The 26,348-nt window shown below is 35.8% G+C and overlaps 4 protein-coding genes across 4 annotated transcripts; 3 read left to right on the top strand and 1 right to left on the bottom strand.

Moving 5' to 3' along the window:
• The first annotated feature begins 11,912 nt into the window (after positions 1-11,912).
• mrps17 (mitochondrial ribosomal protein S17) lies at positions 11,913-12,876 on the top strand. Its single transcript, XM_084136640.1, has 3 exons — positions 11,913-12,035; positions 12,205-12,350; positions 12,522-12,876. Exons 2-3 carry the CDS (start codon positions 12,228-12,230, stop codon positions 12,813-12,815), a joined length of 417 nt encoding a protein of 138 aa, XP_083992766.1. The 5' UTR covers positions 11,913-12,035; positions 12,205-12,227; the 3' UTR covers positions 12,816-12,876.
• A 256-nt stretch (positions 12,877-13,132) lies between these two features.
• Positions 13,133-20,616, bottom strand: fam114a2 (family with sequence similarity 114 member A2). Its single transcript, XM_084136637.1, has 14 exons — positions 20,521-20,616; positions 19,824-20,070; positions 19,158-19,257; positions 18,972-19,070; positions 18,753-18,880; positions 17,341-17,475; positions 17,035-17,193; positions 16,813-16,936; positions 16,000-16,085; positions 15,794-15,916; positions 15,551-15,690; positions 15,401-15,473; positions 15,142-15,195; positions 13,133-13,670 (listed from the first exon to the last, which is right to left on the bottom strand). The coding sequence occupies exons 2-14, from the start codon at positions 20,049-20,051 to the stop codon at positions 13,572-13,574; spliced, it is 1,548 nt and encodes a 515-aa protein (XP_083992763.1). The 5' UTR covers positions 20,052-20,070; positions 20,521-20,616; the 3' UTR covers positions 13,133-13,571.
• A 799-nt stretch (positions 20,617-21,415) lies between these two features.
• Positions 21,416-23,543, top strand: pgrmc1 (progesterone receptor membrane component 1). The gene is made up of 3 exons (XM_084136638.1): positions 21,416-21,778; positions 22,557-22,712; positions 22,821-23,543. Exons 1-3 carry the CDS (start codon positions 21,490-21,492, stop codon positions 22,913-22,915), a joined length of 540 nt encoding a protein of 179 aa, XP_083992764.1. The 5' UTR covers positions 21,416-21,489; the 3' UTR covers positions 22,916-23,543.
• Positions 23,544-24,977: 1,434 nt separating this feature from the next.
• On the top strand, positions 24,978-26,108 carry cox7b (cytochrome c oxidase subunit 7B; the record flags this gene model as incomplete). Its single annotated transcript, XM_084137808.1, has 3 exons — positions 24,978-25,119; positions 25,676-25,797; positions 25,877-26,108. The coding sequence occupies 3 exons, from the start codon at positions 24,978-24,980 to the stop codon at positions 25,949-25,951; spliced, it is 339 nt and encodes a 112-aa protein (XP_083993934.1). The 3' UTR covers positions 25,952-26,108.
• Positions 26,109-26,348: the final 240 nt, after the last annotated feature.

Below are 26,348 nucleotides of genomic sequence, written 5' to 3'. Positions count from 1 at the left end.
CCCTAATTGATGGAGTGTGTAGCTTTTCATTTCTTAAACAACCATGTAGGAAGAGACATCATGCGCATTCCAGGATGACAATGTCAAGATTCATCAAGGCTCATATTGTGAAAGAATGGTTGGGAGGAGCATGAAGGATCATTTTCACACATGAATCGGCACCTCTGTGTCCAGACCTTAAATTCATTGAAAGTCTTTGGGATGTGCTGGAGGAGACTTTACAGAGTGATCGACTCTTGCATTGTCAAAACAGGATCTTGACCAAAAAATGATGCACCTCTTAATGGAAATAAATGTTGTGATGTTATTTCCATCAAGAGGTGCATCAATTTTTGTTCAAGATCTTGTATTGACAATGCAAGAGTCAAGCACTATGTAAAGCATTTGCCTATTTAAATCCAAACAGCGACTTTTTCTTTTGGCCAGGCAGTGTATATTGGCATTCTTCACTTTAACCCTTTCATGCTTGAATTATGATAACCTCAGTCAGGATTTTTTTCCTATGTGTTTTTATTGCTCTTAGGGCATGAAAACATGTTTTTTTTACACATTTTTCAAAGATATTTTCAGATGTCCACTTGAGTGGACAGCATGCGTATATGGTTTAAACTGAAGAGATACTGTATTAAATATAATATAATAATCAAACAGATAAAGTATGTGTATTTAACAAATAAATCAACACAATTTTATCAAATCATGTGAAAACTATAAAATATATACCAAAAAAATAAATGCGAAATATTGCAAAGGCAATTGAATTATGCAGAACAAAATAAGCCAGACAATACACTCTGACAGTATTAGGCATAAAACCAGATAAATCCTTGCTTAAGATACAAGAATACAATACTGCATGCTGACACTATGGAAGCTTGTTTCCGCCACAGAAAAAAAATAAAAAAAATAATTGCGACTTTTTTCTCACAATTGCGATGTGTCAAGTCAGAATTGAGACTTTTTTCTCAGAATTGCGAGATATGAAGTCAGAATTGTGAGAAATTATGGCTCAATTCTGAGAAATAAAGTCGCAGTTGCGAGATATAAAGTCGCAATTCTGAGAAATAAAGTCGTAATTGCGAGATATAAAGTCAGAATTCTGAGAAAAAAAGTCAGAATTGTGAGATATTAAGTCGCAATTGTGAGATATAAAGTCGCAATTGCGAGATATAAAGTCGCAATTGCGAGATATAAAGTCGCAATTGCGAGATATAAAGTCGCAATTGCGAGATATAAAGTCGCAATTCTGAGAAATAAAGTCGCAATTGGGAGATATAAAGTCAGAATTGCGTGATATAAAGTCTCAATTGCGTGTTATAAAGTCCGAATTGTGAGATATAAACTATTCTGAGGTAAAAAAAAAAAAAGTCTGTCTTTTTTTTCCTTAGAATTGGACTTTATATCTCACAATTCTGAGAAAAGATGTCAGAATTGCGAGATATAAACTCGCAATTATGTGTTATAAAGTCAGAATTGCGTGAAAAAAAGTCTGAATTCTGACTTTATAAGACGCAATTGCGACTTTATTTCACGCAATTCTGACTTTAAATTCTGAGAAATTGAACTCAGAATTGCGATGTAAACTCGCAATTGTGAGATAAAAAGTCGCAATTATCTTTTAAAATGTTTTATTCTGTGGCGGAAACAAGCTTCCATGATATGACACAGATAGCTATAGGAAATGTTGAAAAATTTGCTTTGCACAACAGGCCCAAGTTTGCATTGCATTTGTTCCATAAACAGTAATGAGATTCGAAGACTTCAGTGTAGACGAAAGCATCAGTGCCAGGGAACTTTACTTGCAATAACTTTGCGACAGCGATATTGTGTTTGAGCTGCTGCAGCTGCTTTGAGCTTAATTATGAATAATGATCATTCTTATAGTCACCACAGAACCAATTACTCAAATGTCTCTGAAATATTCAGCTTGTCCCAGTGATAGTAATTCACTCTAACGTCTAAACATCCTTCCCATGCTCATTCAAGATAGAAGTGAACCTTGTTATCTGTGGATGACTTCACTGCCTGAAGCTGAAAACGTTCACGGTATTTGACCTGGAACATTGTTTTAATTGTGATATCGCGGTCAATCTGTCAGCGCTGGCAGTGTGATAATGTTCCACACACTGGGTTTATTGCAATGTGGGGCTGATTGTGTCTGCTGTCTGTGATACTCCATCCTGAGACCGTGGCTCTGTTCCAGAAAACTAGTGAGCTGCCTATAGGCAGCAGTTTAGGGCATAAGCCTGCATCAGCTCGTCAGGCACAAAGATGGACACCTTCTGCATATCTACACTTTTGAAAAAGAAATACACTTTAGCCTACATTAATTATTATTATTTCTTTTTTTACATATCATTGAAATGATACACTTTTAAAAGAAATTCACCATGAAATCAAACTTTACAATTATTTTATGGAACATAAATATGGAATTTACAATTATTATGGAACATTGCTGTATTTATTACAAATAATTTGTGTGCTCATCATTATTCTTTTTTTAAATTCATGTGCCCTCGTAATCTTTCACTCTCTTGCCACAACTTCTCTTCTCTAATGACGCTTTTACAGGCACAAGGGCGGGGCAACCTGTCACTCACATGAGATCGACCAATAGCAAACCACAACCATCCAATCAATTCCTGATGGACAAAATCAAGTCCCGCCCCACATTTGTTCTTGTTCGAGAAGCCGTTTAACTTGGATATACATCACAATAGGGAAGAAAAGATTATCGAAACTTCCGCTTTATGCCAACTTTTAAGTGCAAACAATGTTTTCGGAAACTTAATTGCATGTTATTTATAATTAAATGAAAATGTGTACTGCCAAATGTACCGACAAGCATTTATAAACTAAAATATGTTTTAAAGTCATTTTAATTGAAACTTATTTGTCATGTATTTAAATAATATATTTTTAGTTACAGATTTGTAATCATTAAGTTACAATTTAGTACTTTTATAATGTATTAACTTCAAATTTAATAAGGAAAAACACATACAGTTCAAAATAATATCAAGTACTTTACAAGTGTACTTGATGATGTTAAAAGGTTATTAAAACATAATGATTTAAAATGTACTTTAAAGTAAAAACTTTAATTTTACACTACGGGCTTGTTTTAAAAGTGCTAAGAAACATAGTCATGAAAGTGTAATCTCTATAGGTGCACTAAAGTGAGCTTTTATTTCATCAATATTTTTTCTGCAAGTACAGTTTTTAAAAATAACATTTAAAAGAACTCTACAAGTTCACACTCAACAAGTCCACTTCTTTTTCACAAGCCAAAGGATAGATCTAGATATATCTGCTAGATCTTTTCTCAGAACTAACTTTATTTACTTTGCCATTTTTACAGTCAAGGGGTTTTTTAGTGGATGTATTAAGTCAGATTTTCTAGAAGAATAAAACCTGGTTAGGTTCATCACACATGATTCACTAACGCCTGAAAACCAGAATGTGTCCAAATACTTATTTTTTTAAATAATCAAATACAACCTAACAAACATTATTGTGAAATGTCTTGCTTGAAAAGTGTGCTTGTTCTATCTTTCATTAAAAATGCCACTTTTGTTATCTAAGGACACTCCCTTTATGGGTCCACTGAATGTGAAAGAGAGAGTGACATAAGGTTTGATTTGTGATTTTAAAAAGACCAACATGAAGTGATGGATTAAGATAAGTACGGAGGTGCAGGGCAACATTTACTGAGGCACTTGCATTATGGTTGGTGGAGCATTGGTGGTCAGGTCTGGAACAGATCCAACAATAATCTTTGACATCACTGGGGGAACAAGGAAAGAGAGAAACAGACTGTGTATGTGTGTGTTTAAAGTTTAAGTGTGTTTTTACTGTGATGGCTAGAATACATTAACCAACAAATCCATATTGTCAACTGAAATAAAGGCTCTTAGCATCCTAAAAATTATCTTTTCTGCAGCACAACAGATGTATTGTTCAGTAGATGATGTAAAAAGAAAAAAAAAAAAAAGAAAAAAAAAAAAGAATAAAAATAATTCAATTTAATTCTCCCAGTAGAACACAAACACTAGAACTCGGGTGACTCCCTGCAGCACACATTCATTGTTCGATTGTTCAGATATCAGTCAATTCATAATGACCTACATCTGCGAAGGAGTCACCAGAATTGGAACAACAGAGAAGAAATGGGGCCTCCGAAAGGAAAAGAGGATGCCCGAGTTGTATTTCAAGGGAAAACAGTCAGTATAATAGGAAACAGTAAAAGAGTTTTTTTTTTTTTTTTTTTTTTTACAATCTCTGTAGTTGTAAAAGGGATTTGCAGTCCAGGAAAACACTTTCTACAGTACAATGCTTTCAGCTTTTGTACTTTCAACCATTTTTAACATGTCCCCTACCATCGTAGATACCTTGCACTCTCAAAAAAATCTTAACACATGGGAATCCTCCAAACCAGCATGATATTTGGTATGGCGATGAAGGTTGAAGTCATCCATGTTTAAGGGCATCTAAGTAAATGCTGCAATGGCATCCATGTCAAGTAATTCAGCTCTGGTCTGGCAATGGTCAGATCGTTCAATACACCTTATCTAAATGTCCTCATTCACTTACTGCCACTCACGGCATTGTACTATTTACTTAAAAAAATATAACTATGAGGGGAAGAAAAGGCTATTAAGGCATGCCTATCCATGTTCCTCAATCAAGGTTCCCATGGGAAGTTCTGGTGTATAGGAAGGGAATTTGAAATCAGCAGTTGCAATCTGGAGTAATACATTTGAAATTACTTAAAATAAATCATAACAAATTCAGCCTTGACAAGAAGAAAATTTAGTAGAGGGGAAAAAGTAATAGCTATAGGGTAAACTATCATACATGAATGACATTTGAAACTTTTAAAGTGGAACCTAAAAAAAAGAAAGATATTTTCTGAAGATAATGTGAGTGGTGTTTGCCTGAGCAAACCTGGGTGTTCTGAATAGGGATGCAGAGATATTATGGCTGATACGGTCACAGTCATGTTCTGTTTAATTTCATTGCCTTGTTCTGTTTCATTTTCCCTGTCACCTGTTCTCATTCATTCATTAGTTATGGTTTCTAATTAGTTCCCCAGTTCCCTGTTCAGTTAATAATCTTTTATTGTGTATTTCGGGTACGTTTACACGACGACAACGCTCTACTAACAACTGAAAGGTGTTTCCTTTGGGGGGTTTTTTTGCGTACAGACGACATCGTTGTCAAAAACATCCCCGTTCACATGGATCTGTGAAAACGATTAAAAACACTGTATTCTGCTGCCAGGCCAGTAGTTGGCGATGTCACTTTATAAAGAAACACTACGCATCTATTAAAGAGGCTACATGCGATTTTCTGAAATTTAAACTCGCGACTGACACCTGTGGCCAAAAAACGGAACTGCTCTTCCTTTCTGCTCGCTCTCGTACGTGCACACTTCACAAGTCATCCGCTGCAAAGAAGTCAACATTATGTTTACAGAGGTAAGAAAAGTCAAATACATATATTGTTTGAGAAACTAAGTTTGTTTGCTGACTAGCGGTGGTGGCAGAGTGATCTGAAACGTTTAACATGAACGCGCTTGACGTCACATCCGCAGACAGCGCGCGAAAAATCCGACCCGACAGAAAATAGGAAAAAAAAAAATTCATTATGTATATAGTTCTCTTTTTTTCTCATTCTTTATGTATGTGTATCTGTTTCTCTTGTGTATATCCGTTTTATATTTGTTATCAGTTATGTCCTCCACACTGAATTAATTCAGTGAAAATTTGTCAGGGCTAATGCTGGTAAGTTTGTTTGTAAGAAAAACACAATGAAGTATTGGTCAAAAAAAGAAATATTATAGACCCAGAAAAAAAAGTTTTTTGAATTTAGTTTTTTTTTCATGTCACATTGTTTAGAGCATAAGAAACAAATGGTAAAATAACATTTTTGAAAAATAATATTTTATTCATACGTTATGCCATGTCCTCTGTAGTGGACAGGACTAAGTTGTTTAAAAAATAAAATGACATGAAATTATATGTATAGGCAAAAACAATGGGATTTTTTTTCAATCACCAACCAATTTGGGGTTTCAGGATTTTTTTAACCAGAATTTGTATAAAGATGATTCTCAACTATGTTATGAAAGATATAACAGAATTAATTGATACACCATTTTACTTTATGCAATATGTGGGTAAAATGGCCATAAATTAATATTCCCATTCAAAGCAATGTATCTATACACTGTATTTAATTTGCACATTAATGTGTCCTTGGAGCAACATTTAATGAAAAAATAAGTGTAATAAATGGAGTAATAATTAGCAACATTTTAATAATACTATCTAATATTTCATAGGAATATTGATGTATAATTTATTTCCATATTCTCTTGTTGTGTCTCAATGCCCTGTTCTGTAACAGAAAGTAATTTTTTGATTTGAAACCCCATAACATTTTCCTGAGATGTTGGTTTATGAAATACAATTTGAAAAGTAGTCCGATTTAAATTATAATTACAATATATTATCATATTTCCTACATTTGATCATTAAATTAATGTCAGACATTTTTAAAGACCAAGGAGAAGTTGTTTTCATGGTGAAACCTCCAAACATTTGGTATCTCAGAAAAGCCCTGAATGTGCTCTTTACAGTACACCCAGGATGTGTCATGTGACATGTATGATGTCAGAGAAATTCACTAAAATATAATGTCCTCTACAGTGGACAAAAGTCTATTCCTGGGTCCCAGGAGGTTAATAATATTAATGTAAAAATAGAGGAAATGACCATGCACAATTAAATATCATGCACAATATTAATTAGGCAACAAGTACTATAGGGTTTGGTTTAGGATTAAATGCATATTTATAATAATTACGCATAAGGTTAGGGACAGGTTTAAGTGTGGGTAAAGTGTAAGGGAAGGGTCAACAGTGCAATTATAGATGTCATTTCATTACAGAAATGTATCTGTTTTTTTAGTACAATGTAAAAACATGTACATGTACGTGCATTGTATCAAATTATTAATTTAAATGTTAGTCTATAGTAGTTAAAGACATTTAATATAAAGTGGGACTGGTGGTTGCTGAACACAACTCACCCCCAAGATATTCCCATCTAGATATGACTCAAATCCCTCCTTCAATGTAGGTCAATGTGATTTTTCACTATCTCTCATGTGAAAAAGACTTTCAGGAAAAGTCTCATCACTTAGAAAAGTAACAGAGACACAGAACACCCCTCTCCTTAACAAGCTGCACGATTTGAGGTATCATTCATGTCTACAGCACAAAGTGGATATTACCAGTAATAGTAATGCATGCCTTGAAGCTGACATTTTTCCTGATCGTATCTTCCCATGTCTCATTGGTCAACCAAACAGATTGTCCCGCCCCAAACTCACACCATTGGTTGAGTCAATTGCTTTGTCGTGCTATACTGGATACTTAAACAATTTATCGATGTCATCTATAGTAGCAATGACATCAGTTTGCATGATAATGCCAATGCCAAGCTACACAAGCTAAGCAGGCCATGACCTAATGTTTAGAGAAAGAAAAAGACAAGGTCAAACCCGGCAATTCAGTGCGGGAGAAGAAAATCATTGCCAAACAGAGTTTCAGATAAACAAAAGTCTAATATGTTTTCAGGTTCTGTTTGCAGAAGGCGCTGTGAATGGCAGAACTGAAACGTCGTGTTTACGTAAACAGCATGACAAGAGTTGGACCGGCCCGTACGTCTGCTGCCACACGGGCTTTCTCGGATATGTCCTCACAATACGCCTCACTGCTGCCCCAGCTAGTTGAGACTGTTTGTCTTGTGTGTGTGTGTGTGTATTTTGCTCCATTGCTGTTCCCTTTTCCCCAAGGATGCCAAGACCGAGAGCTTCATTCTTGGCAGATTTTTCCCACATGCGTCGGCCAACTGTGCATTACTTATATGTTTTTTGCATTCTTCAAATGTATTTAGCGTGATCTGCATGTTGCGTGAAAAAAGCAGGTGTTGTTGTCGCAGGTGTGGCACAAGAGTCGACCTTTTATGGGCCGTGACCTGCACTGTGATTCAAGTGGGCAAAAATATTATTGCAGTAATTAATGAATGACTTTCCTCTTCTAGCCTGACGGTATTTCCATAGTGATCTCATGTTTGTTTTCAAGGGACACTGACATCAGCTTACAACAGACATTACACTGGAGCATCTGCCATAAAAACACACAAGCCATTTATCAGCATAATGAAAAGTCGACTCATTGAAGCAGTGAGGAAAAGCTATTAGAAATACATTTGTACTGTGTGAAACGATTTGTAGAAACATGGTTGTAAATGCAGAAACTCTAAACAATTAAGACAAATGATTCGAATAGACTTTCAGCTGTAGCATTATGAATCACTTAACCCTATAAAGCCTACTGTATCATATTTGATACACACATTTCTAAATGATCAAAACGTTGCCATTCATTTTTTATAATACACTGCAATATTCCATAGAAATAAGATTTTTTCAGCTTTGATTTCAAGATGACTTTAAAGTAACGTTGTGATAGTCTTCCCTATTGTGACGTATCTGAGTGAAATGGCTTCTTGAACAAGAAAAAGTGTAGGGCGGGACTTGATTTTGTCCATTGATTGGATGGTTGTAGTTTGCTATTGGTCGATCTCATGTGAGTGACAGGTTGCCCCGCCCACACGCCAGTAAACACATCATAGAGAGCCTAAGTCCCTCCCCTCCGCTTCCGGCTCATGGGACCTTATTTTGGGAAAAAATATGTATGGTAGTCAATGGCGAGAGACAACTTATCTTTTTATTCCATCTGAACTGTGCCCTGAATTACACATATGATGTTTGTCAACTTAAAAGATAATTATGAAAGTCAAGAAAGTCGCAGTTTGTCATAAAACAGAAGAGTAACATTTAGTTTTATGTGAAAATCGCTCAATGAACTACATCTCTCGTCTCGCACTATGTACGTCACAGTCTGTGTGCAGTCTGGTACAAAACACTCAGGCATGACGGCGTAACGTTACGATTATAACGTAAGACTATAGAAACAGACAGACGTTAGCTTCAGTAAAGTTAGCTTCATTCATTGAGAGCAAAGGTATGACGTCACATGTGCGCCTTTTGGGTTTGTAGTCTCTGTAATTACGTATTTTCAGTCTTATACCTCAACAGTTTTGCATCAAACTGCGACTTTCTTGACTTTAAAATGTATCTTTTAAATTGACAAACATCATACGTGTAATTCAGGGCACAATTCAAACGAGATCAAAATATTTGTTGTCTCTCGCCATTGACTATACAATATTTTTCCGAATTCAGGTCCCATGGTGGTCCACCGGAAGGGGAGGGACTTAGGCTATTTTAAGTACAGATTATGAGGGCACAGTAATAAAAAAAAGGTTAATTTTGATTTCATGGTGACTTTCATGAAAATAGAATTAAATCAGCATTGTCCCAATAACCGGTAACAAAAACTCACACTTGCATGAAAAACACAACAGTAATTCATAAAGTTGTGTGGTCCTTTATGAGCACGTATATAACGAACTGCTGTCTTTTCCTTTCAGCCGTCATGTAACCGCTCTGACGCCGAGCTCATGCAATAACATTAAACAAAACAGAGCGCAAAACAGGAATACGGTGACAGCGATCTCGTTCATCACTCAAGTGTGTTTAAATTTACTTTTCGTTTATTCAGGGAAAATATTCATAAGTCACATTCGAATCTCCAGAGAAAATAAACTGGGCCGCGTGAGTCATCGCCTCTTTCACACTAGCATGAGGATTGTTTCCTGTGATTCCGACCTTTCCCTTCCTCTCTTCTTATCTGCTGCTTCTCTCCAATAAGCCTCACTGTTGCTGTCAGAAGAACACTGAACTAGAGTAAAGGCTACACAGACGAGCAGTGATTTAGATAGGGGGGAAAAAACATTAAGCAGAAGCAGAAATGATGGAGAGACAGATGTTAAAGTTTGCTGATGGCAAAGTGACGCTGTATTTACAGAATGCTTCATGGCTTTTTGGAAATCAGTGTTGTAGGCTGGCACTGCTTCCCACTCACAGATGTACTATGAGCTCGACATTAAATCAATGTGTCGTGTCTGCAGGGTCCATTTGTTTAAATCTATAAGGTCTGAAATGGAACAGACTGGTCAGTCAGTACATTGACTGATGTATTACATGTTCCTGAATGTGCAAGTGCATTGCAGACGGATGGTGTGCAGGCCGTCCACTAAAACTCCCACTGCACTGCCTTAAATGGGAATCGCATAGAAACAAGCCATGTTTTCTGTGTGGTTCTGATTAATACCAGATTCGACTGCACTGGCCCTCATCCAGTTCCCACCCAGGGACAAGCTGATTTCTTTTTCTTACACTGTCGAACACACATTAGGGTATGCCATGATCTGTTCCCCTATTTTAGACAGATCTTTCTTATTTTATAAATGCCTTTTCTCTGAGTCTTGACACAATGCCATTTGGATCAGCAGTCCAAATAGTTCAAATGGGAGTTGGACCGCTATGCACAAAGCACTTTGCTGCTATAAACTTTGCTGTGCGCAAGGCGAACTTTACAAATTAAGTCTTTTAGTTTGTAAAAGGTGACGTTACTGTTATACACACATCAGCATGATGGAAGGTGTGAGCATAAAAATGGCATTGCTTTGTATTGTATTTTGTGTAATAATAATGATTATAAGAAAAAGAGGAATAAGAGCTTGTTATATATTATTATTAGATATAATAACATATTCAATTAATTAAATGAAGAGTTCAGATGCAAAAGCCTCTAAGTGCCATCTGAAAATTTCTTCTAGAATGGTCATTTTTATCAAGCTTGTATATTTAAGTTCAGTAATTTCACTTAAATGACAATTAATAGGTAATTTTCATTGCCATTTAAGTGAAATTATTGAACTTAAATATACGAGCTTGATAAAAATGAACATTCTAGAAGAAATTTTCAGATGGCACTTAGAGGCTTTTGCATCTGAACTCTTCAAATATATTCAAACTATACATTTAATTTTACAATTATCAAAAACCAAAAATAGATTTTTTTTTTTTTGTGTGATACATTTTTGTTTATCATGTAACATTGCAACACTTGACAAATACGTTCTTATGTAAAAGATGTTTTGAAAAATAATCAAATGTATTGTATATTCCCAATGTATAATATTAATAATAATAAATAATATTGTATAATATTTTAATAATGTTATCTCATTTTCTAGTTTTGTCTGATTTTTCCCCCTAATTTTTTTTTTTTTTTTTTACCTACTTGATATTTGCTCTTCTTCGATGTAGAAATGAATCTAAAAAACTTTTGCCAACTAATTTTTTATTAGGTCCTCTACAACACCAAGCCTGAAGCAACATAAAAACCCTCACATTTTAACAATGCTCATGAACTAGACTAGAGTTTATGAACTATGATGATTTAAAAAAAAACAAAAAAAAACACACAGGCTAAAAAGGCTTTTTTTTTTTTACTGAAAAAAATGATATACAATCTCAAAAACTTGTTCAGGGGCCAATCAGTGAGCAGGTATTACTCATACATACATACATATATATATATATACATACATACATACATATAGCCTACACACACACACACACACACACACACATATATATATATATATATATATATATATATATATACAGACATATACATATATATACACACATACATATACACACACACACACACATATATATATATATATATATATATGTATGTATATATGTATGTGTATATATACACACACATACATATATACACACATTAACATTTTATTAGTTTAAACAAAAAAAAAACATGCAATGTCCATTCCAATGACCGCAGGGTCTTAAGGGGTTAAAATAAATCATCCGTTTCATGATATGCTTGCAGCATTTGACACTTTGGTACCGTACTACGTCATCAACATGAGCCACGAGCCTTGACATTCAGGCGCATGCGGAATGTTTACATGAGTTTTTGACCTTTACATTACATTTAATTTACCTTAAAAGTGAATCCGGTAAGTGTATTATGCACACCTTTATCTAACATACACACAGAACAGCCTGTTGTTGTGTAATGGAAACTTGGCCTCGGTAAAACAAATGTGTGCAAACTGGTTAGCTTAGAGCTAGCAGCTGATTATTTGACTGCTAGTGCGTTTAACGTGAACATTTACTACATTTCAGGGGGACTGAAAGCCTCAAACGGCATGTCCGCGCGTCAAGCATCGGTCCATGCGAAATGGATCATTGGTCAAGTAATCGGAACCAAGATGAAGAAGACGGCAAAGGTTCGAGTGACCAGACTTGTGCTCGATCCTTACCTGCTCAAGGTAAGATATGCTGAATTGATTCTGATATTTTGCTATAAAATATACGTATCTGACAAAGAAAACCGCAGGACTTATGTTTGTCTTAAAATAATTACGCATTATTTGAAAATAGTAACTTTTGGTTTGTAACCAAAAATGGCCCTTATGTATATTCACTTTCTCCTTTCCAAGTACTACAACAAGAGGAAGACCTACTTCGCCCATGATGCTTTGGAGCAGTGCACAGTTGGGGATGTTGTTTTGTTGAAGGCCTTGCCGGAGAAGAGGTCCAAACATGTCAAACATGAACTGTCCGAGGTTGTGTATAAAGTTGGGCAGGTGGTGGACCCGCTCACGGGGAAGAGGGTCGCAGGGAAGCAGTATTTGGAGCCTCTCACGGAAAGCACAGAAGACGCAGAAGTATCTTTAACGGAAAAACTGGAGCAATTGAACATTACTGCTTCCTCACCTCCTTCACCCTCGTAGCACTGTTTCTCTCTTTAATGTATGCATGTCTTGATTTTCACATTAAATATTATTACACTCACTGTCTATTATTTGCGTGGTCATTAACCTTACAAAAAATGCTTCTACTTGCTGTTTTTAAATTATTATTTTTTTTTACACAGACCGACAATTTCACGGTACAGTTCTGTACTGTACTGTTATTATTATTATGATATTTTCATTGGGAAGTTAAATGTGCCAGCGCCCTCCAGTGGAAGTAAAGACCAGTAATACTTTCCACACTAGTTTCTTGTCATTTATGATGGGTCAGACCATGTTGTAATGTCCAAAAAATATAAGATTAATAATATTTTATTCATTTACATTAAGAACAACATGTAACCTAGCATACTCTATATATAGTGTATAAATTACATTTTTTTTAAATCAAGTAAAATGTTTTCTATAATCCAGAAGACAAGTAACATTTGTTTATTTAAAAGATAACTGATATATTAACATTAATACTGATATGACTTGCATAATTATTTGAAAACAGAAAGTCTTAAGATTTTAAAAAGATGATTTCTATTCATTTCATTATACATTTAGAGCTTTATGACACAGTCTATTCAAAATATATACCAATAAAGGAAAAAAGCCAACAATCAACCTTAAAGCTGTGCACTTTTTACAGTATGTTGTCATATTCTTACCATGTCTACCTGAATGTAAACCGCACATTATTTTACTTCCATGATATGATGTTGCATGTCTGGCGTTTCTGAGTGTTTCTCACTGTGCAGACTCCACTGTCCTCTGAATGTGAGACACTTCCAGCACGGGCATGAGGAGCTGGAACGCGTCCTGGATATATGATGCACTGTTTGACGCCTTAAAATGCAAAATAAAGTGAAAGAAGATTTTAATACCCCTTTGCAAACATGAAAATATCAACATGCAAGACTTACATCTGCAAATGTCTTTTTTTTATTATTATTTAGGTTTATATGAATATGCATGACCATCTTTAAAGGCAGGGTAGGTGATCTGTTAAAGAAACATTTCTTGTTATGGTTGAAAGTCTCTTCACATCCTGACAGCAATCACTAAGTTAAGTGGTCTAAATGTATTTACATGTATACATATCGTCTGTGGAAGGCGTAGGACCATAAAATGTTCGTCCAATCATTGAATTCGGTCCGAATGCAATGATACGATGTCCTACCTGCCTGTCAATGTGTATTTCCATACCTCCGCGCACCTGCTCGTGCACACATCACACATCATCAGTGTGTTTCATGCTATGCAGAGACGTCTAACAGACGTATACAGTTCCTCCTGAACTGAAACAACGAGCTTATGGAGATGGAAACCCATGGCGTTATACTCAGAGCGATTCGTGAGTTGAATTTATGAGTTTCAATGACAACTTGTTGAAATCAAGCGTGCCGCACAAGCCCTGAAAAGTGAAGCCAAAACGTCTCGATCGCCCCCCGGTGACTGGTCCTAGTATAGGTCATAAGCCCCGCCTCCCCATGTTATTCAACGGGACTTGAGACCAACTAAACAATTAAATTACACATCAAATATCTTTTTTCCAAAGGTGGTTTCTTTCATTTGCTGTTGTTTTTATCACGCTGATGTAAGTTCAAGTGTCTGTTTCAAAAATAAGTTGGTTTTTAGTTAGTTACGTGATGCGGTGGTGTAACGTCATGATTGACAGCTGTGATTGACAGGTTCTCTGAGCGAAGTAGTCACTGAAGCACCAACGGACATTTTTTTCGGGATCTTCGGAGGACTGAGGAGATTGTATTTACTTTATTTTAACAAGCCTCCTATCGTACTGCAATCAATTTTTTAAAAAGTGTGCAGAATCCACTCTCCCTGAGTGTATTCTGCGAGAGTGAGGGCGGAGCATTGATTTCGCGGCTTTACTTCCTGCTCACTACTGCGCAGGTCTGGTCCCGAGATCGCTACCGCACAGACTCAAGTTCCAATATGTCAGCGCCATATCGGGACACTGACGGCTTCAGTTCTCATCAATGGAAGAGAGCGAAGGGGCGTCATCCATCTTTTTTTACAGTCTATGGTTGGAATAAACAAGTTGTTTGTTCATAATCATTGCAGTGTTATGTACTTTGAGACATGAGGTAGTTTAACGCCGTCTCTCGTGACGTTTTTTTGTTTGCTCCCTGCTGTACGCATTCATGTGTTTTGGAGGAGACGTGACTTTGGAGACGCTCTGAAGGGAGGGTGGGATCTCATGCTTTCAAAGCTAGCTCGCTATTGCTAGCCTCTCCAAAATTACCTACCCTACCTTTAACATGATGAAAAGACAAACGGGGCAGACATAGAGACAAACCTCCAGAAACACGCTGGTAATCAGTGGATTGAGAACTTCTCCCTTTTCATTTGCCTGAAAAACAAACATTTCGACATGGAATTTGAATATATATTGGGAATATTACAATAAATATATAACAAAATAATAAAAAATATATTTTTTTTACAGTATTTTTTCCAAATGCTTTTTTCCTTTAAAACTCTACTAATATTATTATAATGATCATAAACAATATTATAGATCTCCAGACTGTACAATGAGAGGTGAAGCGTCTTACCCCAATGGTAGTCAAGCATAACGTGTACTTTTTGGATAGTAGTGATACCTCCTTACAAATAACAATAGTAACTCTGAAAGTGAAACACATTATGATTTTAATTTCTCCAAATACCAATTTTGCACAATTTTTTGCAACAAGATAACTCACTGCGATAAGACTTTGGCTTGTTCCGCGGCCGTGGCCTCCTCAGTGTTACAGTGAAGCAGCATTTCAGCGGTTTTCTGGAACTGCTCTATGGATCTGGCTGTGAACTCGGCCAGACTTGTAATGGCAAACAAATGGGCGTCCTATGAAAAAGAGTAACTTGAATTGTCAAAACCCAATACAAAGATACATTATTCTATGAAAGACATTTAGTTCATTTTAGGCCTCATAACAAAAGTTGAAGACCTCAACGCTGTATTTTGTCACTGGTGTTTCCTGTTCTTTCTCCTCTTTTTCTTCTTCTTCTTGCTGTGTGCTTTCACTTTGTAGCTTCATGTTTGTTATATGGTTGAATGCGTTTTTTCTGGCCTGAGTGGATATGAGTAATAGTAAATAATCAGACACTCAAAATACTTGAAGATTACAATTACGAAGAGATGCTCAGGTAATACCTTGGTTAGTTTGTCAGCTGATGTGGAGATCTGTAATCTTTCAAGAACATCTGTCAGTTCCTTCACAAAATCCTCTCCATCATCACCTGAGGATAAAAATGAAGATTTATTTTCTTTATGTGCACAACAACAATTTGTTGTTTATTTACTGAATCCAAAATTGAAGAAAGTGTTCAAGGGGTCCAATTATGCATGCATGCATAAATATATATATACTGTACATGTATGTTATTTTCAGCTTTCTTTAGTGTGTAATGTTGCTGTTTGAGCATGGAAAAATGTCTGCAAAGTTACAAGGCACAAAATCACTCCAATGGGAGTTTTTCTCTATATCAGTGCGCACTGTTTCTGAACTCCCTGAAACACCTTGATTGTAGTCTTTAGTTTTCCTCTGGGAACGCACACATCATAATATTTCTCACTTTAATAATTCCCTCTCAAGGCATTCGCAAAATAAAGGGATGAGGCATGGTTGTGGTTATGTTAATGGAGACGACATTTCTGAAACATGTTTGAAGCGTTTGACCAACTGGAACACACTGGTCCAGCCGACCAATCAGAGCACACTGCACTTTTCTATAGGAAGGGCTTTATAGAGACAGGAACTAAACAGGGTGTTCCTGACAGACTGGGAAGAGAGGTATTGCAACAATTTCAAATATGTGAAAAATAATGTGTTTTGAACATTCAAGCATGAAAACCTATTCTAGTAGACTCCAAAAACAAAATCAAGATTTTGAAAAAGGGCATAATAGGTCCCCTTTAATATATTATATTTTTTTACTTTAACTTTGCATCCGTTGTACTTTTTACCTCTCATGTCATCCTCCACCTCATCGTCAAACTCCATGAGGGAAAAAGGCTCTTTAATGTCTTGTAGTTCCTCTCTCAGTTTAGCTAACTCTTCACCGGACAGAGTGGTCAGCACAGATTTCACCTGCGCAAAAACACCACACCAGCATTCAAATCCTTCACCATTTTAAATTCTATCATTGTTTGAATTTGTACAAAAAAAAAAAAAAAAATTCTATTGACCTTAGCTTCACTCTCTCTAGAGAGGATCTCCAAAGCCTCCAGATGGGACAGGCCTTGAAAATCATCAAACAACATCCCATAATGAGCCTTTTTGTCAGTTTCAGAAGAAACGTTTTCAGCTTTCTGCTGCTGCTCACGTTCCTTTGCTTCCCTTAAGACCTTTGAGAGGTGAACAATTGAATCAGGTCAGTTTCATTCACAAGCAAAACTGAATTGTATAAGTATAAGGTCATATATTTATACAGGGAGTTGAAGTTGCTATGAATATATTCCATCGGATTAGGACAGTCATCATATCCTCTGCACCTGTGACAGTGTGGAGTTTCTGTTCATAAGTCCCTTGGTTTTCTTAAAGCCGGGGTCTCCCTCTGCTATCACATCCATGGTCTTCTTCCCAATAAACTCCAATGCATCCAAACCACCACTTATTACGGTTTTACCCTAGCCAACAAGCATAAGAAGACAATCAAATAAAATACACAAAATTTGCATTTAAAATAATGAATGCTTAAAATACATTTTATTTATTAATATTTATTCATACAATAATCATAATTAATACAAATAATAAATGCTGGACGCTGCTTTTACTTCACTTTCCAGTCTATCTTTTTCTTTGTTTTGTAATGAAATTCATAAGTAAGCACAATTTAATTTGTTTATCATTTTAATTTGTATACATTTTTATTTGCACTTAAGCATAAGATCAGGAGAAACAGATTTTGTGTATATATTTACAATAGAATAAAAACAAATAGCCTATTATTATTGTTTATGACAATATTTAAAGGCCCCTAGCCCAAGTTTTATATTCAGAAATGTTAATATATGGGACACCTAGTTTCTGTAAATTACATAATAAAAATAATAAATAAATTATTATTAATTATACATGTATTAAAAGTCATGATTTGATTTTACTGGCTGAGGCCTAAGGATAAGAATTTTTTTACAAATATTTTAAACTCAATTTCTACTGATAAAATATTTTAGAACTTGAAATTACTTTTAAAATGTATATTAATTTTAAAAATGCTCATGACTTTTCCAGGTCTAGAAATCATACTTAGGCTTCCTCATATATCCGGGTTCTTCAAAGGAAAACACAGTTGTTGAGCGGCTAAATTATTAAGAAACATCTTGATTTTCAGATGTTTTATCTGATATTAAAGGAGCCATATGATGCGTTTTAATGTTATTCATAAGTGTGTAATGTAGCTGTTCGTGCATGTATAAGATCCACAAAGTTACAAACTCATAATCTCCCACAAAAGCCATTAATACTATCTAACAGAGAACACTGATCCAAACCTGCCTAAAATGCCTCGATCGAAGTCCAGATATTACTTCCTTAAAAGTTTACGTCACAATATAAAATATTAGTATAATGCCCGCCCATAGGCATACGCAAAGAAAGAAGACAAGGCTTTAGTGAATTGTACAATACGTGAAAAATAATGTGTTTTTGAACATTAAAGCATGTCTATTACAGCCAATTAACAAAATAGGACTCATTTAAAGTTAGTTTTGTCTAATTTTAAATCATTGTCTTGAGGCTCTCTTGTAAGTTTGCTGAGTTGAGAACCACTGCCAAAAAAAAGTGTCATTCCATAATAAAAAAATCAATGGTATCATTCAACAATCAAAATTAAAATATATATAGATACTCAAAATAAACTGTTTTAACATTATCTAGCATACATTTAGTTTGCTCTTACCGTACTCTGAACTACAGTGGTTAAAGATGACAGCATTCCCATACTACTAGAGGAGATCATTCCCATAGCACCACCCATCCCATACGCCTTCTCCCCTTCATCTTTATTCGTCTCACTACTGTCTGAACCTGCAGAAAGAAGGCAGAAAGGTCATAAACACTAGGGATATGTAAACCCACATATACCAATTCACATGTCAAATGAAGAGCACTTCATCACCATCAGTTTTTTCCTCCTCCACTTGAGCTGAAAGCTCCTCAGGACTTGGGATTCCAAGAGACGTCTCTGCTTTCTCAATGACCTGAGTCAAACCTTGGCCTTAGACAATGAAAAAACAGCATTAGTGTTGATGATATATAAACTAAGCTGTTTTTTGTATTAAAGTGAAAGTCTTGTGCCACTTACCCACAGTAGCTACAGTGGCAGTAGCAGTGGAGAGGATCGATTTACCCCAGCTGCCCCAGTAACCCCAACCTCCCTGGGAAACAGTCGTCTCTGTGGAGGCCTGATGGGGGGAAAAAGTGACAGTTTAGTAACAGATCAGTGTAGAATAGTTTTTGGACATGATTAGAAAAGGCAAAGCTTGGCCAAGTTGTCTGATTCATCACAACAGACTGGGCCAGCTGACCAATCAGAGCAGATTGGGCTTTTCGGAAAGACAGGAACTAAAACAGAGCATTTCAGGCAAAGAGTGAAAAGAGGTTCTGCCACAATGTACAATATGAGAATGTTTTTTGTTTTTTTTACTTTAAATCATGTAAATGTATTCTAGCCCCAGAAATAAAATTATGAACTTGTAAATGAGCATACACTTGGGTGGACATCACATTTTAATAAAATAAAACAAGTTCATATCCTTGTGATTTTCAGTCAAAAATGACCACTATAGAAAATGAATGGGAAAATACAGATACATTTTCTGGGATACAATCTATATTGTACAATTTTATATATATGCATGGAAGGCAGATCTGGTGGGAAAATATTCTGTGTGTGTATGTTTATGTGTATGTATATATATATATAATTGTTATTATTAATAATATAAGTAAAAGTGTGATAGAAGCCTACATTTGGAGCACTTTCTGCTGATTGCGGTGTCTCTAGGTTCTTCTGTTCTTCTGCTGGAGGTTTCTGTTCTGGTCTTTTCCTCGTCTTTCGGGTTGGTGTTGCATCGGTAGAGACGTCACTCTGAGCATCAGCGGAGGGCTCATCTCGGGGGGTCGATGATGGCTCTTTGGGCTCTTGATCCACTGATTTCTCTGTTCGGTCATTTGAGGAGCTTTCGCCGTCAGACATCTTAACACATTCCAGCCTCCTGAAATTGACAAATAAACTGTTCATATCTCACTTCTAATGCAAAGAATAGCTATATGATATATAATTAAGTACAAGACTGTGTAGTTTATGGAATTGAAAACCAACTTTAAAACAGCACAACGTGTCATACATCACAAATTGCTGAGGTTGAAGACTAAGATGATACTGAATAAAATATGACTCAAGAGACAGATTATAGACAGTAGTGAACTTCTGGAGATGAGCTGATCATGAATAGCCGGTATAATTGATGCTGGAGAACATGCTTGCAAAATAAAGCACATTACATGTCTGTCACAGTGGAATACTGTACTGTACTGTATTTAAAGCTAAGCTAACTTTCACCAGCAATAGTTAGTCAACATCCAGTAAGCTTGACGCTATCAAAGTCATTATAGGGAAGAAGTTGTTATTGAAATAAATAATGGATAAACATAACATATCCAACCTATTGATGCCTGTTTCTCTTCGGTCCGGCCACGTCACTGGACTAAGTCCTCTGGTGTGTTTTGTTTATCCCGTTACACTCTCTCTTCCACTGAGGAATGAAAACATCGACTCAACACACTATTCCGCCACCTGCTGTTTGGAGGACGTTCTTCATGACAGAACAACAGCACATAGGCTAAGTTAAAGGGATACGTTACCCAAAATTGTTAAAAAAATATATATTGTCATTACTTACTGACCCTCATGTTGTTCCAAACCTGTATGAGTTTCCTTCTTCTGTTGAACACAAAAGAAAATATTTTAAAGAATATGGGTAACCCATTAGGAAAAAAAATTACTATGGAAGTCAATGGGTGTTGTCAACTGTTTGATTACCAACTTTCTTCAAAATATCATATTTTGTGTTCAACAGAAGAAAGAAACTCATACAGGTTTGGAACAACATGAGGGTGAGTAAATGATGATTTTCATTTTTGGGTGAACTATCCCTTTAAATTGAATTAAAGACTGTAAATTTTACAGTCTAAATGTGTCACATAAATTTAACAACCTGATAATATTATTTATCGCCACAATATTACTTTACTGTGTTACAAAATGTACAATGTGAGTTGGTAGTTACCTTTCAATTTTATAAACTTCATAAACCCAGCTAATATAATCACAATGAACACGTCCAAAATAAAATATAACATATTAACATATAAAAACCGCGAAGCCTCTAATTCGTAAACAAAACGATTTATGATTCACTAAATCCAGCATAAACCCTCTAAAGATATTATTTGATGGCTCCGAGATTACAGTTAACTTCAAAACCCATCTCAAAAACTACACGCCCCAGAAACCCTCCTCGAATCTGATTGGCTGGCGTCGCACCATTGTGTGTTTTTGGCTTCTGTGATTGGTGCACTGCTGTGGTCGTCGACAGTCTCTCGATGTTCTCACGCACAATATCAGAAACGAAATGGCTGATGAAAATGTTGAGCAAACTTCTGGAATTTTTCAGGAAATTTTCACTTCGCCCTTGAACATTAGCTTGCTATGTCTTTGCTTGTTCCTTCTGTACAAAATCGTCCGTGGAGACAAGCCTGCAGATTTTGGCCCGGTTGAGGAACCGTTGCCTAAACTAAAGAAAAGAGATTTCACTTTAGCAGAACTGCAAGAGTACGATGGACTGAAAAACCCAAGGATCCTCATGGCTATCAGCGGGAAAGTGTTTGATGTTACGAGAGGGAAGAAGTTCTACGGACCAGGTATGGCACAAATTCAATCGCAGGTCTTACCGCAAACTTAGGTGATTTTTGTGCCATAATAATTACGTGGTTCTTGAATTATGTTTGCATAGGCGTGTTTTTTTTATTTTAAACATGACCTATTAAAAACGCACGAATTTAATTTCAGACACGCCCCTTTGTCGCACTTTTTAAACGAGTACAAACGCAAAGTCATAACCCCTAACCTACTGAAAAATCAGAATATGTCACGCAACCTTTTTAAAGTGTAGTTATGTATACATTGTAGTTGTTTTGATAATGAGATGCCTGCAGTATTGTTTTAATCTTTTGCAATGCCAAAAACTGTTGCTTATCAGTGAATAATTAACTAAACTCGAATAAAGGTTGACAAGATACTTCAGATGTCCACTGAGCACCAGAATGTTGCTTCATTTAAAGGGATAGTTCACACAAAATTGAACATTTTGTCATCATTTACTCAGCCTCATGTTGTTTCAAACCCCTGTGTGAGTGCCTTTCTTCTGTTAAACACATAAGAGGATATTTTAAATAATGCTGATAATCAAACAGTTGATGGCACCCATTGTCTTCCATAGTAGGAAAAATAATGGAAGTCAATGGGGTCCATCAACTGTCTGGTTACCAACATTCTTCAAAATATCTAATTTTGTGTTCAACAGAAGAAAGAAATTCACACAGGTTTGATTTTTGGGTGAACTATCCCTTTAAGATAATAGATACAACTTGTTTTGCATTCTGAGATATATTTGTGAGGAGCTAATTTGTTGACTTTTAGAGGGCCCTTACGGGGTGTTCGCGGGCAGGGATGCATCCAGAGGACTGGCCACGTTCTGTTTGGAGAAGGAGGCCTTGAAAGAAACTCATGATGATCTTTCAGATCTCAATGCTATGCAGCAGGAGAGCCTGAGCGAGTGGGAGACCCAGTTCACACGTGAGTTGAAGGACACTTTTGGATCCTCCCCCTGATTTCCTCTTCAGGGATGTTGCAATGAGCTTGCATTGCTAAATGTTGAGTAAACGCTTTTATGTTCCTCCGCAGAGAAATATGATTACGTTGGGAAGCTTCTTAAACCTGGAGAAGAACCGACAGAGTACACGGATGATGAGGAAGTCAAGGACAAAAAGACGGATTAGAACATGGAGAACACGGATCCAAACCAAGCTCTTCCATCTGTGCTTAAATGACTTAGATTTGTTGCAGTCACTCTTGCCTTTTTGTCTGAACCTCCATGTAATTTAATGTGACGTTAATGAGCACGTCATATGTTGATAAATAATTTAATATCACTGTATTCTTAAAACTAATGTAGCATATGTTATATATCTACAGCAACTGTGACTCATTATTAGTCATTCTTGGGTAAATAAATTCTTTGGGAATATATGGCTTGCTGTAAATATGGGACAATTCCTCACTCATCTTATTTGGATTGCCGACTCTAGATTTTTATCTAACCAGAGAATATTTAACCCAAATGCATATATAAACATCAAAACACACTAGAATACTTTTAAATGAGCAATCTACTAAGAAGTCGGAGTGGAAATCTCCTCAAGTTTACTTGATACAGATTAAGACGAATCCCATGCTAAAGAGGGGTTTCAAGCAAACTCCTCATCACATGCTAGTCTTATCATCTGCTCAAGAAATCTGTCATGCAACATTCCATGAGATTTTATGTTTTACGAAAACAAGTATTTGCAAAACATCTTTTCTGTTCATGATGTTCATTATTAAAGAAAATGATTTATTACCATTGTGCATTGTTGTATTATTATTATTTTTTAGAGCTCTATGTTGGTTCAAAGTATATGTGAATGTTGCTGATTACTGGTGAAATATTCCCCATATGTGTCCTTGAGCAAACTGCTGAACTCTAAACCTACTGTATCTTATTTGAGACATGAATATTTATGGCTTCTAAATTATCAACATGATCAACACTGCTGAAAAACCTGTTGCACACAATCTTTCACATGCCTTCTGTCATCTGATTGATAGTTTATACATTTTTTTTCACCAAGTAAAAGGCCTTTTAGTATAATTCGTTTGTTTTGGGTTTTTTTGCTGTGAAAACTACAGATTTTTTTATGATAAAAAATGTAATAACTTTTTTTGTTAGTAATGTTTCAAGATAGACTGGACTGAAGCAAATTTAGATTTGCTTGATTATCCATACATCAATTAATTTTTTTTTTTTTAAAGAAAAGTCATGTTAAGAATAGAGTATCAAATTTGACAGCAGAATTTTGAGGAATGTTTATTAGTTTATCTCTCAAGCATCATTGTATTGCACTGCATTATGTGTTTTGCCCACCTTTGTATGAAAGATGACAAGAATTACTGACAAATGTATTTGAAACAAAAAAGCTTGTTGAATTGCACTACTTGGAAAAAAATGCATGGAATTAACCGTGCTTGCATTTTAATGCATTTTATTTTTAGGGCTTCATTTTTATGGGCTGAAATTCAGCATGGTTATATATTTAGGCTGTGCATATTTCCGTTCAAAACTTTTCACACACATTTTCATTATTAAAAATTCAATAATCCACATTCACCTATACATATACACATTTTTTTTTTTTTTTACTTTTTCTTTTTATGAGATGTGGGTACAGGGGAGACATATCCCTCTAATTTTGGGAGTATGTAAAATTGTCACACAGTATTGTAAAATAAAAAAATGGTTACAGGATAGGCTTGTGTCTCACATTTAAGATATCAGACAACAATATTAATATTTGTAGATCGAGCAAAAGGAATGTGTCAGAAGTGGGATTCGAACCCACGCCTCCATTCGGAGACCAGAATACCCGTTTGTTCGGAAGGGAGCAACCCTTGAGTCTGGCGCCTTAGACCACTCGGCCATCCTGACACGACTGTAAATTTATGTAGAGAAACACGAATTTATATGTGCTCTTTGCATTTCTGCGATCAGAAATTGTATAAGCACAATGCAAAGGTAACGCCGCACAACCCGCTAACTAACTTTAACAGTGTATGGTAAAACAGCAGTGATGGTCGCTTATTATATTTAGAAGAAAATATATAAATATTTCAACTTATATATGCTTAGAATAACTCCATATATGTTAACAACAAATCACATCACTTTAAGCTATCAGAGTTTTCTTTAGTTTAACATTTACATGTTGAATCTACCCCATACTGTCTCGCGATCACCGCGCGTGCATGCGCGCAAGTATCGCACGTTCATCACTTCCGCTCTGCCATTTTGTTTCTGCCATTCAGTTCAAGGGTATTAGCTTGCGCTGTCAGTTGTCCCGAGAAATAACCATGTATCGCTTCGCCAAGATTGCCCTGAACCTCAGCGGTAAGTTATATATCTCATTCGAGGACTGGCCGTTTTATTTCACATTTCAGTAAACCGCATTTGTTGCAATGTTGGGCAGTATACTGATGTTGCTTCCCGGTGTGCTAAAGCTAGTTTTGATGGGATACATTCGTAGTTCGCTAGTCAGTTTTTACGTTTTTGTAAATAATTTAATCTGTTGTCACCTTACCTTATAATTATATGTTTATATGTTCATGTATTTGCCATATGTGGGTTTAAAAAAATGCCTCTCTTATTGATAATCTCAAAATATAGTAAATATTACTTAATTTAATATTACTATTTGTTTTTCCATTCCAAAATATTCTATAAAATGTTTCTAACAAATGAAACTGCAATGTGCCCACGAAGTGGTTTTCCTATTAGCTACAAGTTTGCACTCATTGTAGGCTATATGATTGCAAAAAGGTCAATGTTTTGTATGAGAATTAAATTTTTTCTTTCATAAACTCTTAATGACCCTTATCTCAACGAATAGTGTGTTAAAGTATGTTTAAACCTAAATCTACTCTCTCCCCCCTTTTCTTTACATTAGGTCAAAGTGCCCGTCAGGTGGCTGTGCGACAAAAGTCTGGTCTGTCCCCTGAATTTCATGCCAAGTATGGAGCTCCTCTGATGATTTCTGGAATCGCATTTTGCACAGCTGTTTGGGCATATGTAAGTGACTGCAAACACTTCTAATAATTACATATCTTTTTCAATGTGCTATATGTGATTTTATGCGCTGTCTTTGCAGGTGATCACATCAACCGGCATCACATGGAACTTGTCACCTGTAGGCAAGGTGCAGCCCAAGCCATGGAAGGAGTGATGAATGCATTTCCCGTCGTGGACCGAATACTCTGGGATTCTGAATGACATTCTGAACTTTTCCGTTTTGCAAATGGAGACAATTTTCACCTAATCCAATCTTCTTGCTGTCTTGGCATGTCTGTAAAAAATGTAATAAATTAAAATATAAATCTCAATATTTGTCTTATTACTTTATCTACATATCTGTGGTATTAAAGGGTTTATGTCAGATTTGAGCTTCATTTTAAATGTTGCATTACCTTGATGTATTTTTCCATCAAATGAATGTCTATTTTGTATTTAGCGTAAAACTCTAAGCTGTCCATGGAGTAACAACTCCAATTACAGGTCTGACATTTAAGATAAGTTTTTTTTATTTTTTTATGCACTGGCCAGTTTTAAGATTTTGGGGTTAT

This window comes from Abramis brama, assembly GCF_963993115.1.
Source record: "Abramis brama genome assembly, chromosome: 15".
Taxonomy (NCBI): Eukaryota; Metazoa; Chordata; class Actinopteri; order Cypriniformes; family Leuciscidae; genus Abramis; species Abramis brama.
The sequence above is the reverse complement of the archived record's forward strand: the minus strand, read 5'-3'. Positions and strand labels throughout refer to the sequence as shown.